General features: G+C 36.4%; 1 protein-coding gene across 19 annotated transcripts in view; it reads left to right on the forward strand.

The window, feature by feature from the left end:
* The window catches only part of SOX6 (SRY-box transcription factor 6), a 379,634-nt gene extending 367,356 nt beyond the window's left edge, over positions 1–12,278 (forward strand). For all 19 annotated transcript variants that reach the window (XM_030481391.1, XM_030481392.1, XM_030481383.1 and 16 more), the window contains one exon: positions 5,303–12,278. In XM_030481391.1, the coding sequence (XP_030337251.1) occupies positions 5,303–5,606 (304 nt within the window). In that variant the 3' untranslated portion in view covers positions 5,607–12,278. The remainder of the gene's footprint in view (positions 1–5,302) is intronic.
* The last annotated feature ends 2,043 nt before the right edge of the window (positions 12,279–14,321 follow it).

Raw genomic sequence — 14,321 nt, forward strand, 5'->3', positions numbered from 1 at the left:
TTTCTTTTACCAACTGTACATTTATGGCTTAAGCAGTCCATTAAGGGCTAGTTCCAGTCAGATCCCCTTGGGTGAGCCATTGGCTAGCAAAGAATAATTCTGCAATGTGTACAACTAGAACACCCCACACACACCAAACATACATAGAAAGAGGTTTACACTGCTTGTACTTTTACGATGCAAAAAAAGCTCACACTGCTTACTTCAGTGAGACTCATTCATGATAAACATTGGTAAGATGCACAGAGGTTTTTTAAAGAATCTCAATATACAAGCTAGCCAGGCTTTAAAATAAAATAGAGAAATAAGGTAATGAATGGCCAAGTTCTGTTCTGATTTTTGAAGAAAAGCTTCCAAAGAATTGAATGAGTGAAGATTTCTTGGAATAAATTAGGCAGGAAATTAATATCCTGAAATAAATGTCATGTATGTGATAGACCAACTCAAAAATCTAGGAACTGGCAAATATTTTAAAGAACAGAGTTGAACTTAAACTGTGTGTAGGCTTTCTATTGCATCCCTACATGAATGCATATTTTTCCAAATGAGGCAGATAATATACAGAAATAATTCACATTTAATGTAGACTATATTAAAAAATTGCTGGTTCTAATCTAGTGGAAATTGAATCTGAAGCCAGCTATGTCTTTAAAGTAATTGAGTTATTTTTAACAATAAAATTAGTAATGGAAAGTTGTGAATGATAACTTCAGTGTAAATTAATCCCTGAACAAACTTCAAGTGATTTACAATTTATCTTCAATAGTAGTTTTTTTGTAATGAATAAATAAATGCAAACTAACAGATGGATCATATATAAAACATAAATTCAGACATTTTTAGTTAAAAGTCTGTCTTTTGTTGCTTTGTCTTACAAAAATAATTCAATTCTCAGTCACTTTTACAATCTAATACACTCAATACATGTATATGATATATACATTTCTCTGCAGAATTATGTAAGCAGTAACTCCTTGTGTGTGCTTTACCAGTGTAAGATGTTTAGAATAAAGCCTTTATAGTGTTTATAACTACTGTACACACATAGTCTGAATGTTGCTAGACTACAGTTTTGAATAAGGCTGTAATATTATACTCTTGTAGCTTGAACTTAAAGTAGTACACAATGGGTGCTTTTGTGAGATATACTGTTATTTCATTCCTTATGGGAATGTAAGTTTCAGGGGTGTATAGCACATGAGTATTTTCCTTAATGCAACTGATTTTGCTTCAGTCATTTAAAGAGCTGTCAGAAAATAGTTGGGAAGGCATCAGAAAACAATGGTAATTTGCCAGTTTAAATGTTTAGCTAGTTTTGCAAAAGTCAGAAGTGGAATGTTCTCCAGGAAAATCCTAGGATTAATGCCACAAACTTGTAAGCAAGAATTTGTGGTCTAAGAATTTTCATGTTACCTCCTTTTTTATATTTACTTAACTATTTTGGGCCACATCTTTGGCCCCAGACCGGACAGACATGTTAGCAGTGATGCAGAGCAGAGAGGCAAGCAACCTGTAGTAACTGGCCACATAAGAATTGCTTTGGCAAAGAGGAGGTGGTGGAGTCAAGCATGTTTGAAGACAGGGTACGTAGCCATGTGTCACTGTTACTCACAAATCTGAAGAGACAGAAAGATTAATGTTGGGTTCTGGAAACTTTAACCAGGCAGAAAACACTGTTGCTTTACCCATGAGCAACTAAGCTGAATTGTAACCTGTAGCTTGCAGTAAAGTATGTTTTTATCTCCTTACTCTAGGGTCCTAAGAAAGGCAAAATTCTAGCTAGATACAAGTATTAAACATGGAATTTAATATTATAAAAAAATGCCATTGACATGAATGCCTTTATGAAATTAAAAAAAAAAAAAAAAAAATTGTGTCAGAGTCATAGGTTAGAAAATCCAAATCTTCCTTTCAGGGAGAGTGATTACAATTCAAATAAATGCTCTGATTTCTTTCCCCCTCCCCATCCTATAAAATGTAATTATTTAGAAAATGATAACACTCATCTCCAGTAACATATGCCATCCATACAGTTTATTATATCTTAAAATAAGGCTTTCTGTGATGTAATGCAGCAGCTTGAGTAGAATATACATTGACAACCTGATCAGCTTTAAATAATAAAAATGCTTGAGTGAGAAGTAGGTGTCTAGTTACTGGAGGTGTGGGAGTGCCCATATTTAAGTCCTAGCAAATTTTTGCTATCAAAAGGATAGCAATTTGAGAACACTTCCCATTTAGGTGGTACAGTTACCACGTGTTTACCATTCCACAGTGAGATACAGGTAATTTAAAGCTCACAGTTATTACCCACCCACCAGCAGGCATGCACACCACATCTGATTTTTGTTTAATGTATAAAAAAGAACTGCATTTATGAATGATGAATTCAGTAAGCCTTTAAGTTTCTTGTCATACTGATCAAGTTCTTTACCAGTTAGATTCATTATACAGTTTGCCATGCTTTTGGTACATTCTTAAGGAAAAGGTATCTCTCTAAATTCTGCTTTATTATGCTCAGGTGACCTGCTCTCCTTATACTTTGAAATGGGTGGTAGTTGGACAAATATACCCCGTTCCATTGAAAAGTGGCTACGCAAAACGGTTTTTCTGAGTTGATAAGCATTTCAAAGAATATCTGATTTTTTCAATGCAGTCTGTCCTTAAGGGCTTAACACTGACAACCATCATTTTATCAAGACACTTCACAGCCCTGTCCAACAAAGATTTTTTTTCCTTCTTGCTACTTATAAAAAGGCAATTTGCTTCTAAAAAATGCTAACATTCTGGGAGGAGGGATAGAAGTGGACAGTAGGGTCCTCATCCCTAGCATCTTCTATAATGCAAGAACAGCTTGCACTCAATTATTCTCTGAGTATATTCTATAACTCTTACTGGAAGAGTTGTAAAAACAACTTTTCTCAGAACATCTTTCGTCATTAATATTGTAGTGTTCTTTGATGAATGATTTGGGATACTTTGTTTTGTGAACTTATTTATTCTAAGAAATATTGGAAAAATATTAGTACCAGAAGTTGTTAGATGGGCAGATTAGAGAGAATTAAGTGTGTATGGTCTGGTGACAACTATGTAGAATTTTGCTGTGATCATGTGTGGGTTTCTTTTTCCTTTGGTTTGTGGAAAGAGTCATTAAAGTGAATGTTTTCTGTGCCTTACAGTTGTGGAGGAGATAAATGTGGGTTTTTAACAGTAATAGTTTATACTCCTGATAACATGCAATCCTAAAACAGAAATGTTCCCATGAGATGTAGGTGTTCAATTTTATGGATAAAGTTTTGAAAGATATTTGCAGAAAATCACTTGCAGCAAATGCATTGGTTGAAAATTGTTTTCACAGAATGTTTATCAGACCATTTTAAAAGTGAAAATTTAGTGAAAAATCCCTAGCTGTTTGTAAATCATCCACAAATCATCATTTGCAAACAGGAGTATAATGACTGTATCGAATTACTGAGATGTTTTTGCTTGCTGCTAGCCAGGTGTACCATACTTATACAACAGATGTTTGAGTTTCTCAAGCTGTGCAGAGGCTTTAAGAGTCAGGCTAGCAGTACCAGCAATGACAGTACTACATGCTCTTTTAATATTATCCTACACAGAGTTCATGATTTGACTGTCAGTATTAGTTCTCAAACTTGAAAGACTCTGTTTTCACTGTGTAGTGTGGTATTTATCAAAATTAGAATTTGCTCAAAGAACAATGAAGATCCAACATTATGGGTCTTGTAAATAAGTTTTAAATTATTTTGTGTATGATTTAGCCAGTGATTATGGATTTGTAAGAGACTGGCTTATGGAATGTCCTTTTGAATTTTAGCATAGAGTGACACAGTGGTCAAGAAGTTAGATTCATTAGACTATTTAAATACACCTGACACTGCTTCTCCTGCTAAAATTATATAATAGTTATCTATTACCTGGTCAATACCGCTCTAAAGATGATTTGTAATACATTGAAATCTATGATTCTTTAAATAGATTATGCAGATAGGCATCTATGTTCAATAACTACTCAATACTAAACCAGCATCTTCCAGGGCACTTAGAGGTAATGCTGGTGCTGGAGTATATTCATTCAATGTTGCATCTAAAGTACTATGGAGATTCTCTTCCCTCAGACAAATTACATCCCTTCTCTTTCTCTTAGCTTTACTAAAGGTAATGATCCAGAAATAATTGAGAATATTTGTATGAGTATTTTAATATAGAAAGTATGTTATTAGTTAATTAACCTAAATGTAAGAAGTAGATTTAATTAATTTAGCCAGTAGCCAGTAAGGGCTTGACCATGGAACATGTTCAGCAACCTGACCTTCACTCAGCAAAGCATTTGAATATACATACATCACTGTAAGAAGAGACACTGCATCAGTTAGTACATGCTTACAGTAAAGCGTGTGTTGAATTTCTTGACTGGCAGTGATATAAGCGTATTTTAGTTTAAGTGTGATATTGTTCCAGTATGCTTAAAACCATATACACATGAAAAAGGCAACATCATATAGTGCAAAGTTAAATATCGGAAGGTAAGATGTGTCAAAAATAGAGGCAGTACACCCTTAATTGAGTCTTCCCATGTATTTGCATTGTCAAAATAAATCAGATCTGACATTAGGTGCTCAGGAGAAAATCTTAATTTCTGTAGACCGTCTGTTACCATAGAAAAAAATTGGGTGGTTTTTTTCAAGTATTTTGCTTAAAAACCCCAGTCTTACACATTAAATCTTGAAGAATAAATGGCATTCTGATCATGGATATAAATAAAAATCAGAAGCCAGCAATAAAATATCAAAAGCCTTTCTAAGTGATGTAGGAGTCTACCTAGCACTTAAATAGTAAATTGAAGTTACTTAGTTACTTGTCTGCCATTTTAGGTACTTACAGGTAATTTTGAGGTCCCCTCACTAACAGAAGCTCTTGTCAGGTGTTTGGAGGATTTAGATTTTGGATGCATGATGTCTACAGTAGCAGTTAGGCATCACACGCGTGCCCGAAGCCTTTTGGTGATCTCTGTCCAAGTGCTAGTTTGCAGTGTGTTTTAAATAAACACACAAAATCCATAAAAGAATCAACATCTGCTAGTTACTAAACAGTTTAATCTCCAGTCGTCCTTGGGGGGAGCTAAGAGGAAACAATACTATATGGGACCTAACTCTGAAGCCTAGAGGAATGCATGCATGCTTTCTAGGAAACTACAAGCTTTTTTTTCATTTGGACTTGTAGAAGGTCTTCCCTCCTCTGAACACAGGAAATCATGTTACTCTCTCATTTTTCCTTCCAGACAACAGCCTCAAATTCCAATCACCACAGGAACAGGGGTTGTCTATCCTGGTGCTATTAGCATGGCAACTACTACGCCATCACCTCAGATGACATCAGATTGCTCGAGCACCTCTGCCAGCCCTGAGCCCAGCATCCCCGTCATTCAGAGCACTTATGGTATGAAGACGGACAGCGGAAGCCTTGCTGGAAATGAAATGATAAATGGAGAGGATGAAATAGAAATGTATGAGGACTATGAGGATGATCCCAAATCAGACTATAGTAGTGAAAATGAAGCCCATGAGGCAGTCAGTGCCAACTGAGGAGTGTTCACAGAATTAAAGTACTCAGACTCATTTGGGTTTTTTGGGGTTTTTTTTGAACAAAAGTTCTTAAAGAGCCTGCATGCATGTGTGGCTCCTACAGTTACATCAGCAGAATGGTCTTAAATGTTTCTTAATGTGTGAGACAGATTGTTTCCCTAATTTTTCATGAACTTTTTTTGTTTTGTTTTGTTGTTTTGTTGTTGTTTTTTTTTTTTTTATTTAGATGAAGACATATATTAAATATCAGACATCAGGACTTGAAAACTTATATGAATCAATAGCTGTTTTACAAGTCTTACCTTTTGTCTTTTTTCCGTTTGGATGCTGATAAAGGTTTAAGTTACTGTTTTAGATGGGGGTTATACATTCTCACTCAGGTATGCTGTGCCAGCCTACAGGTTGTGAATGTGTTTTTATTCTGGATTATTTTAGAAAACAAAAACTGCAGATTTCATATTGTGAAACAGAACAAGTCCACAAGTGTGCACATCTGTGCATCATAGCTTGTCTTTAAAAAAATAGTCTCTGAATTCCATTTTTTTTCCATGTGTACAGCTGAACTTCTGATGTGCCAAACTTTTCATAACTTTTGAATCTTAACATTTTAAAAAAAAAAAGTCTTAAAGGAGACACTGTAAAGTCTTAGACAATCCTTTGGCATCTTAAAAAAAATTATATATAAAATCTAATTTTTTCCAGAATATGGTAAAGTACTCAGGAAACTGGAGACAGGATATTCTTAAGTAGTAAATATGGTTGCCATAGTGCATGTGCCCAATTGCTTTTGCCTCTTGATGTGCCATTAGTATGACATTTTAAGTAAGCACAAAGGAGCGATCACCAGCTATGGACAGGCCTGTCTTAGCAGTGTGAGGCCACCTCTGATTACATCCTCTACCCTTTTGCTTTTAACCCTTGCATTCAGTCTTAACACATATTCTCTTAAATAATTTATTCATTCCAGAATGTCAAGGGTCCAAATACTTACTATTTATTTTTAAAAGTACTGTTGGTGGCATTACACTTACAATTCCTTATCGATATTTTAAAGAACGCCTTCTTTCTCCTCTCCCAAATTACACAGGGATATGAAAATAAAAGTGCACCTCCTACTAAAATGATGATGATATTTATGAATGAGAAATTCAGTTGTCCCTGTAACACTGTATGTTCAAGGAGCACTTGGAAACACTCTGCTATATGTAATGCAAAATAAAGTGAGTTCTTTTATATGTACATAGAGTACAAATATTCCTAAAGAATTGTGTTTATAGTTATAAACCTCTATACTTAGACAGCAAAGACAGATGTAAAATCCACCATGATGAACTTTTAGGGCCTGTAGAATCCTGCAGTGAATCATGGCTCTGTAGATCATGTTCCTATTGTCGCCTGAAGGAACTGTTTTCTACCTTAAGTATTTATGCAGTGATTTATATGTGAGACTTCTAATGGGGAAGGGAAGGCCACAAAAATACCTGACTTGCAAAGCTGGGAAAATGGTGCATCAAATGTATTTACTGAATACTAGTCATGTGGGAACGTGAGCCAGATCTTGATGAATGCTTGTCAAGTGCTTTGGGATCTTTGGATATAAGGTGCTACAGAAACTAAAATTCGTATTTGCATTGCTACTAGAAACAATGCAATTGCTAGAGAAAAATCTGGGAAATATACAAGAGAGAGATATTCAAAGAATGCAAATTTATTAAATTTCAGAGACAGAGAATAAATTGCCTTTATTTTTTTCCCTCATACTCCCCTCCTGTTCACAAATACATCACTGTATATGCATGTGTATATGCAGATCCAATGGGCCTGATGATACATGTGCTGAAGCTGAAGTTCCTCAACTCCCTCAGCTTTTATTTTGCATTGGATATGTTCAGCACATTGGTGATAAATTCAGGCTCAGGCTGAGACGTATGAGTGGGCATAGAGCAGCTCCTCTTGAAGTCTGTGGGAATCTTCCCACAGAGGTGAATGGGCTTTTTTAGGGCCCAGACAATGAAAGTAAAGCGTTAATGCTGGCTATCCTTCTGCTATCACCCTCTCTCACAGAAATTCGTGTAAGCTGCAACGACAAGATGCTGTATTGGGAGCTGTCAATTTCTTCATAGCTCCACTAACACCTATTCGAGCAGAGATAGCCATTGCTGCCACTGTAGGAATCACATTTCTGTGTGCAAGACAGCCCCCAAGACAAAGAGGATTGTTCAATTTACAGGACAATTTATAAAGATAATGGCATAGAAACACAATGGTCAAATTTGTCTGACCATTTGGTAATTTGGAACAAAATGCTATATTTTTAATATTTATTTAAATGTGTTCTGAGTCCGTGTCTAATAAGCAATAAACCGGTCTAGCCAAGACGTTAAAGGCATATGCTGTGTCGTTAGCTGGTGAGCGCCCTCTTTAAGCTGGCTAAGGTACTGACAGAAAGTGGTTTTTGTTATTATTGCTTGGGAATTTGAACTGGTTTTAATTCATTCAACTCGGATGGGGGGGAGGATACCATTATTTCCTAAAATAGTGACTATTTATTAATGTCTTACATAATTCTCCAGTTAGAATTATTTCTCCCTCCCCCCCCCCGTCACTTTCTTTCTCTTGCTCTTCTTTTTCTGTTTTTGTTGCATAGGTAGAATGCTGTACTGCTAGCATTGTATTTTATGTAATTTTTTTTTTTTTTTTTTTGCACAAAGGCAAACATTTAGATTAGTTGGTTAATTTTTTTAAATTTTATGACCATGCCAAAATAATATTCTGCAGGCTTGTGGAGAACAAAGGACTGTTCTTTAGGACTGAAACTTGATTTTGCTTGTAGTACAAAAAAACACACACTCACAGATGTTGTTTCGTAAGTGTTATAAGCACTGGATATAAATGGTATTTTTTATCACTTCTGACTAATGTGAAACTGTTGTATGAAAACTACATGAACAAAAGTCATCTGTTTCGACTCGTGTGGGCCTGCCTCACAGTTGCCGGATTTGAGTCATTTTTATGTCTTGTTATTTCATTTATTTATGCAAAATACATGTATGTATGAACACTTTGTTTTAGCTCCAGCCCTGCCTCAGTGCTGATGCTCTGTATGTTAAAGCCACATTCTTGAAAATGACTGGCTGTTCAGGAATTGCCAGCTGGTAAAAATTGCATTTATTGGCTGGGAGAGTGGGAGGAACATATTTGAATCTGAATCGTGCCTGTGAGCATTTTATTCTATTTATTAGCCAACATTGGCTCTAAAATGTCAGTAGAAATCAAGAAAGGACAATCATAAGGATAAAAAATAACGTTATTAATCGGAGCTCAAAACAAAGTTTTTAATGAATTTACCATCTCGTTTTAGAATTTTTTTAAATTGTGTAAATATAACATAGGAAATAGAATTTTATTTTTTGTTCATGGATACTTAGTGAAGTATAAGTTATGTATTTACTTTTGTTCTATATCAGTGTATGTTGGTCCATATTAAATGCTGACAAGTCACTGTACCTCATGTAGATGCTGAATTTACACCCGCAGTGTGAGCGCAGTATTGTGGACCTGTAGCTGGGACAGCAAGATGCCTCACTTGTGCTCTCACTGATTTTTAATAGTGTATTCCACAAACACAGAATACTTTCTTCTTTTTTAGAAAGTTGATACATTAAACATATCGAATTTCTGATACATTTGATAAGAAACACAATTAGTCTTCTGAATCCAAGTAAAACTGATGAGGTATTTTACTTCCTAACAAGAATGACACTTGGAAGTCAAAAGCATATCCCTGGAAGGTTATCATACCCAAGACGGCCCTTGCAATGACAGCAAGACTTAATAATATCAAACCTTTATTTTCTACATTCATTATATCATGTTATTGCCATATAAGGCTATAATACCAGGCAAAATTGTTCACACAACACACAAAGAGGACTTGCAGAACTGCTTTTTAAGCATTGTGTTTGAGCCCCTCTTAATAACTCTGACTGAAAAAAATAACAACTCCATTCAGGTAATGCACAAATATAGTAATACTATTTTCTCTGTGGACAGTTTATTTAATTAACAGATACAATATATTTTCTTTTTGGAAAATTATAAAATACTTATTTTCAAGAGAAGAACACTCCCCAAACAGTCTGATACCACCTCAAATAGTTCCCTTCATATTTCATAAAAATGGAAGATAAAAGTATTAACGGAAACAAAACTGCTTTCCAGGGTACAGGTTTACATGGAGAAATGACTGATGAAGTGGCCCAGTTCTGGTCTGCTTGTATGTTTGGGCATCACCATTTAGCTTGTGAAACCGCCTGCTGAGAATACATGGGATTACAACGTGTTCCTAAATCAGTGTACTCAGGTGCAGCATGAGGCAGGGGGAGGGCGAAAGACGGGTTTGCTCTGGGGTGGGAATGCAAAATGGCAACTTTAGTCACAATAAATATGATACCCTGTGCAAAGTCTACAGCAGTCAGCTGTGGGTAGTTCCTGCTCTGAGTACAAACACAACCACCTCTCAATGCAATCTAAAAGATAGTCCTCTCTCTGGGTTGGCTTTCTCGTTTTGCTTTTTGGTCATATCAAAGGCATGGCATTACAAAATCATTTCCTAGCGAAACATACTACAAGATGAACACCCCTATCCTTCCCCAGCAAAATACTTACCTACCTACTTAATGTTAAGCATTGCTAGTACTTCCATGGCGGTCATGAGGACCAGTAAAGCTTTGGCATTAAGCGGGGCAAACTTTGCTGAGCCAGGGCCACAGTGTGAACAACTGCACTGCAGATGCAGCCAGCAGAATGTATGATAGAGTTCTTCATGTTTTGATGAGATGTTAATGAATGGGCTTGGACCCTTGGTGTTTTGCATGCTTTTTCAAGATTCAAGTTGGCACTTAAACATGTTCTTTTAAAAGAATAATACTATATGACCTCATTCGATCTTTTACAAAACACTCTTCTTTCCTTTAAAAAAAACTTCCCCCAAACATTTCTTTTTTTTTTGTGTAACCCATTAATATATGTGATTTTTCTCAGATCAAACTACATTTTTGATATCCTGTAATGTCCTGCCACAGGAGGAAAAAAGAAATGTATACGCAAATATATTTCATTTTAATCCACCCCCCTTTTTTAACTACCAGATTTGCTGGAGACAGTGACAAAGAAGTATTCTGAGATTTCACACGCTGGGTACAAAGGGGGTGGGGTGGGGTGAACTGGGCTAAAGGAAAACTTATCAAATTCTTATTTATGGCAATATGAAAGCTATAAAGCAACTTAGTGACATGGCTTGCTTTGTAATTTCCGCTTTCTAAAAACCACAAGTGAGGTCCTTGGTGCTCTTGGAGTATGGGGAATGTGCAAATATTTAACTGTTTGTATGCTGCACATTGCAGACCTGCTAGTGTGCATTCTCCGTTTGTCTTCCTTTGTCATTTGTGTTTCGCTTTCTAGAAAGCAATGGTTTTTTTTCTTGTACCCTTCTTCAGCTTGTAGCAAATTAGAATGCTTAGCATTTATGTTCATTCATTATTGTATTTCCCATGTAAAAATTTTTTTATTACATTAAGACAAGCTTATAAGCTGTTACTACATAACTTATCTTACTGTAACTCTTATTTCCTGACATTGTAATTTGTTTGTGATGTATATTGTGAGATTGTACTCTATGTTAATTTAATCAGCACAATTCACTGACATGCTGGACTGACATGCTAGCTGCTGTTTCAAATTGTAAAGTTTGTGTAGAGCTGTTGGGACAACTGAGACTCTCTTGTCAAGGTACTATGCTTTGATTCCTATAGCAACACTGTGGGTGCAGCTCTTAATGGCAAGGGCTGCTTGTTGGACACCCACTGGCTAACTTAATGGGCAGGTTTTCTTTGTAGAAATTCTATATACAATGCAGGTACCTACCTGGGCCCATGGCTGGTAATTATTTGGGCGTTTAGAGGAAAAACTAGTGTCTATTGCTGCTTTGAATATGTTTTAAAGTCTGAAAATGTAAATAGTTTATCAAAAAAAAATCTTGTACAGTCCAGTGTAAAGTTTTTAAATGAACTTAAAGGTTGCCATCACATCTCACACTCTCCTCTTGATACAGTTAAAAAAAAAAAAAAAAACAAAAAAAAAAAAAAAGAAAAAAGTTTGCTAAGGATACTGATTAAAAAAAAATCTGTTCTCAATTTAAAAAAGAGAATAGTTATTCTTAGCTCTGCTTCATTGCATAAACAGACTTCTTGGATTTTGTTGTGCAGTATTGACGTGAGGTAAATTAAATATTAAATAATCTTTCAGTGGTACTTTTAAGAGTCTTCTCCTCCTCTGCCTCAGTTATTAATGGAAAAGACAAAATTGAGAGACACTGTCCATATACAGTATGTTCTGGTGTACGTTGGCACCTTACCTACATGTTTCGGGTTGGGGGGGATTTTTTTTTTTTTTTTTGCACAAGGTGCTTTCCTGATATGTTAAACATGTCATCCTTGGGTGATACAGTATATGCCATGATAGGGGTTTAGACCCCTCAGGGGAGTGTCTATAAGACTGCCTATTTATGCTCATTTACCTCAAGACTGTCCTCTCTACCCTTAATCTATTCACCATCACTCCATCTTTTGTACTGCTGTTGACACTTACAAATTAAAGATAAATTTTGTTTTATGAGATGTGTGTGTGACTTCTTCTATGCATCCCTTATTATTGCTTTTAAGTTAGCATTAAGGATTGACCATGATGAGTTGATGGACAGGAAAATGCAACTAGGCCTGTTCAGCTGGCCTTTAAATTTAGCGACTAAATCTTCCACCTCGTAGGTTTTCCACAGGCCTTTCTATTTTACAAAGGCATTTATCAGTCTCTGAAATCCATTAACACCATATTCTGTCAAAGACATAATAACCAACCTAATTTGATAATATTCACTGAGTACTGTCAATTTTGTAAGCAGGAAGTGCTGTTGGTAGCAACACAATCTCAGATGGATCTTTACTGAGTAGAAATGAGACAAAGTGGTTCTCATGTTTCTTCTTTCTTTGCATTCCCCTTTTCCGCTGCATATAACATTAAACAAACTAAGCAAAGTTGACAACAAAAAGCCCTATAGTTGCCACATCGCCATGTCTGTAAACTGCTGCCATTTGGGTATTATGATTGGCTTTTGACTTAGTAATTAGTCATGGTTCTCACAGGAAAAGAAAAAACTACATTGAAGTGTAGTGTACTGTAACAGAAATGTAATATAACATTTGATTGTGCATTACATCAGATTTCAGTCTAGTTTCTGGTTTATTGCACAAACCACCCTGAAACATCTATGTGGGAAAGAATCCTTACTTCCCTGGAGAGAGCATCATACACGACATTATTAAAAATGACATGCTGCACTATGAATCTATGTGATGAAATACTTAAGGGTCAAAAGTGGATGTAATGAAGTTGCTGACCAACATGTTATAACAGATAAATACATAAATATTGACTTGTGAGATTTAAGCTTGGTTTCCGGTAAGCAATCAACTAGTTATTCAGTCAAACTGCAGCACTAAAGTGGTCCTGAGAAGGAGGCAGCAAAAAAAACCAAACAACTATTTCTGCTACTGAATCTATAACAGGTTGACAAAATGTGGCCATGGCCATACCATAAACTTGAAAACAGAATTAGGCACTAGATCAGTCAGTCCAGCTTAAGCTACTAATGTTAAAGGCACCTGGATGTGAAGCACCATGTCATTGGACCTGAATTCTACTTTCATATGACACATCTGAAATGGGGTCCAATTTCTGCTGCTGCATTTTCATATTGCTCCATTTAAGTCAACTTATGTAATCCAAATTTTAGCTTTTTCGCTATTTTTCTCCCACACCCCTTACCACATGATTTGTCTCCTTTTCTTGCTGAATCTGCAGCTGAGAATATTGATCAGTAATCTAGGAAACACTGATGGTATCAGTCCGGTTGTTACACAGGTACAATGAAAAACAAACTGAGAAATGTCATGCAAAAAGCCACTGATTCCTGCAACTGTAAAAGATAAAATGTTTGACACCTCTAGACGCCAATCCAAAAAAATACACACAAATTACCATGCAGGACAAGGTGCTGTCTCCTCACATAAAACCAACAATCTTCTGGAAAAGGTTGTGTGTTAGAGGCTCCAGAGCAGCACACATGTTGCTACTGGTGCCAAGACAAGTAGAGTGTCCAGAACAAATGGTTGGCCATGCACAGGCACTGCCCGGTTTCTGTCCCTGGAGGACAGCACTTCTGACCAACTTGGTCATGCTGGCTTCCCTGAGCCAGCCTTGTCAGTCTAAATGGCCATCTTAACTCTCAGAAATTTTACTAATAATATAATGTATTCATCAGGTCACTGCAAGGGAAAGGCAGCACATTGCTGGATGAGTAATAAATAAGCCTCTTGGCCTCCTAAGCTGCTATTGTTATTCCAGTCATCACAGGAAGGATCTACCACACTGGAAGCCAAGCCACACCAAACGAGTGACAGACCACAACCAAGATGAGAATTAAGGTACTCCTGCTGGTCGGGTGCATTCTCCTTCCCTCGGATGTGTTTCTCCTTCTGGCCGAGCACTGAAATGCAACCTCAGAACACAAAACTCTTCACTAGTTGCAGGTTCCCCTGGAGCCCTTAGGACTCACTGCAGTTTCAGGATTTCAGGGGGTTTCAGGATTACAAGGTTTGG

This window comes from Strigops habroptila, chromosome 4, assembly GCF_004027225.2.
Source record: "Strigops habroptila isolate Jane chromosome 4, bStrHab1.2.pri, whole genome shotgun sequence".
Classification (NCBI taxonomy): Eukaryota; Metazoa; Chordata; class Aves; order Psittaciformes; family Psittacidae; genus Strigops; species Strigops habroptila.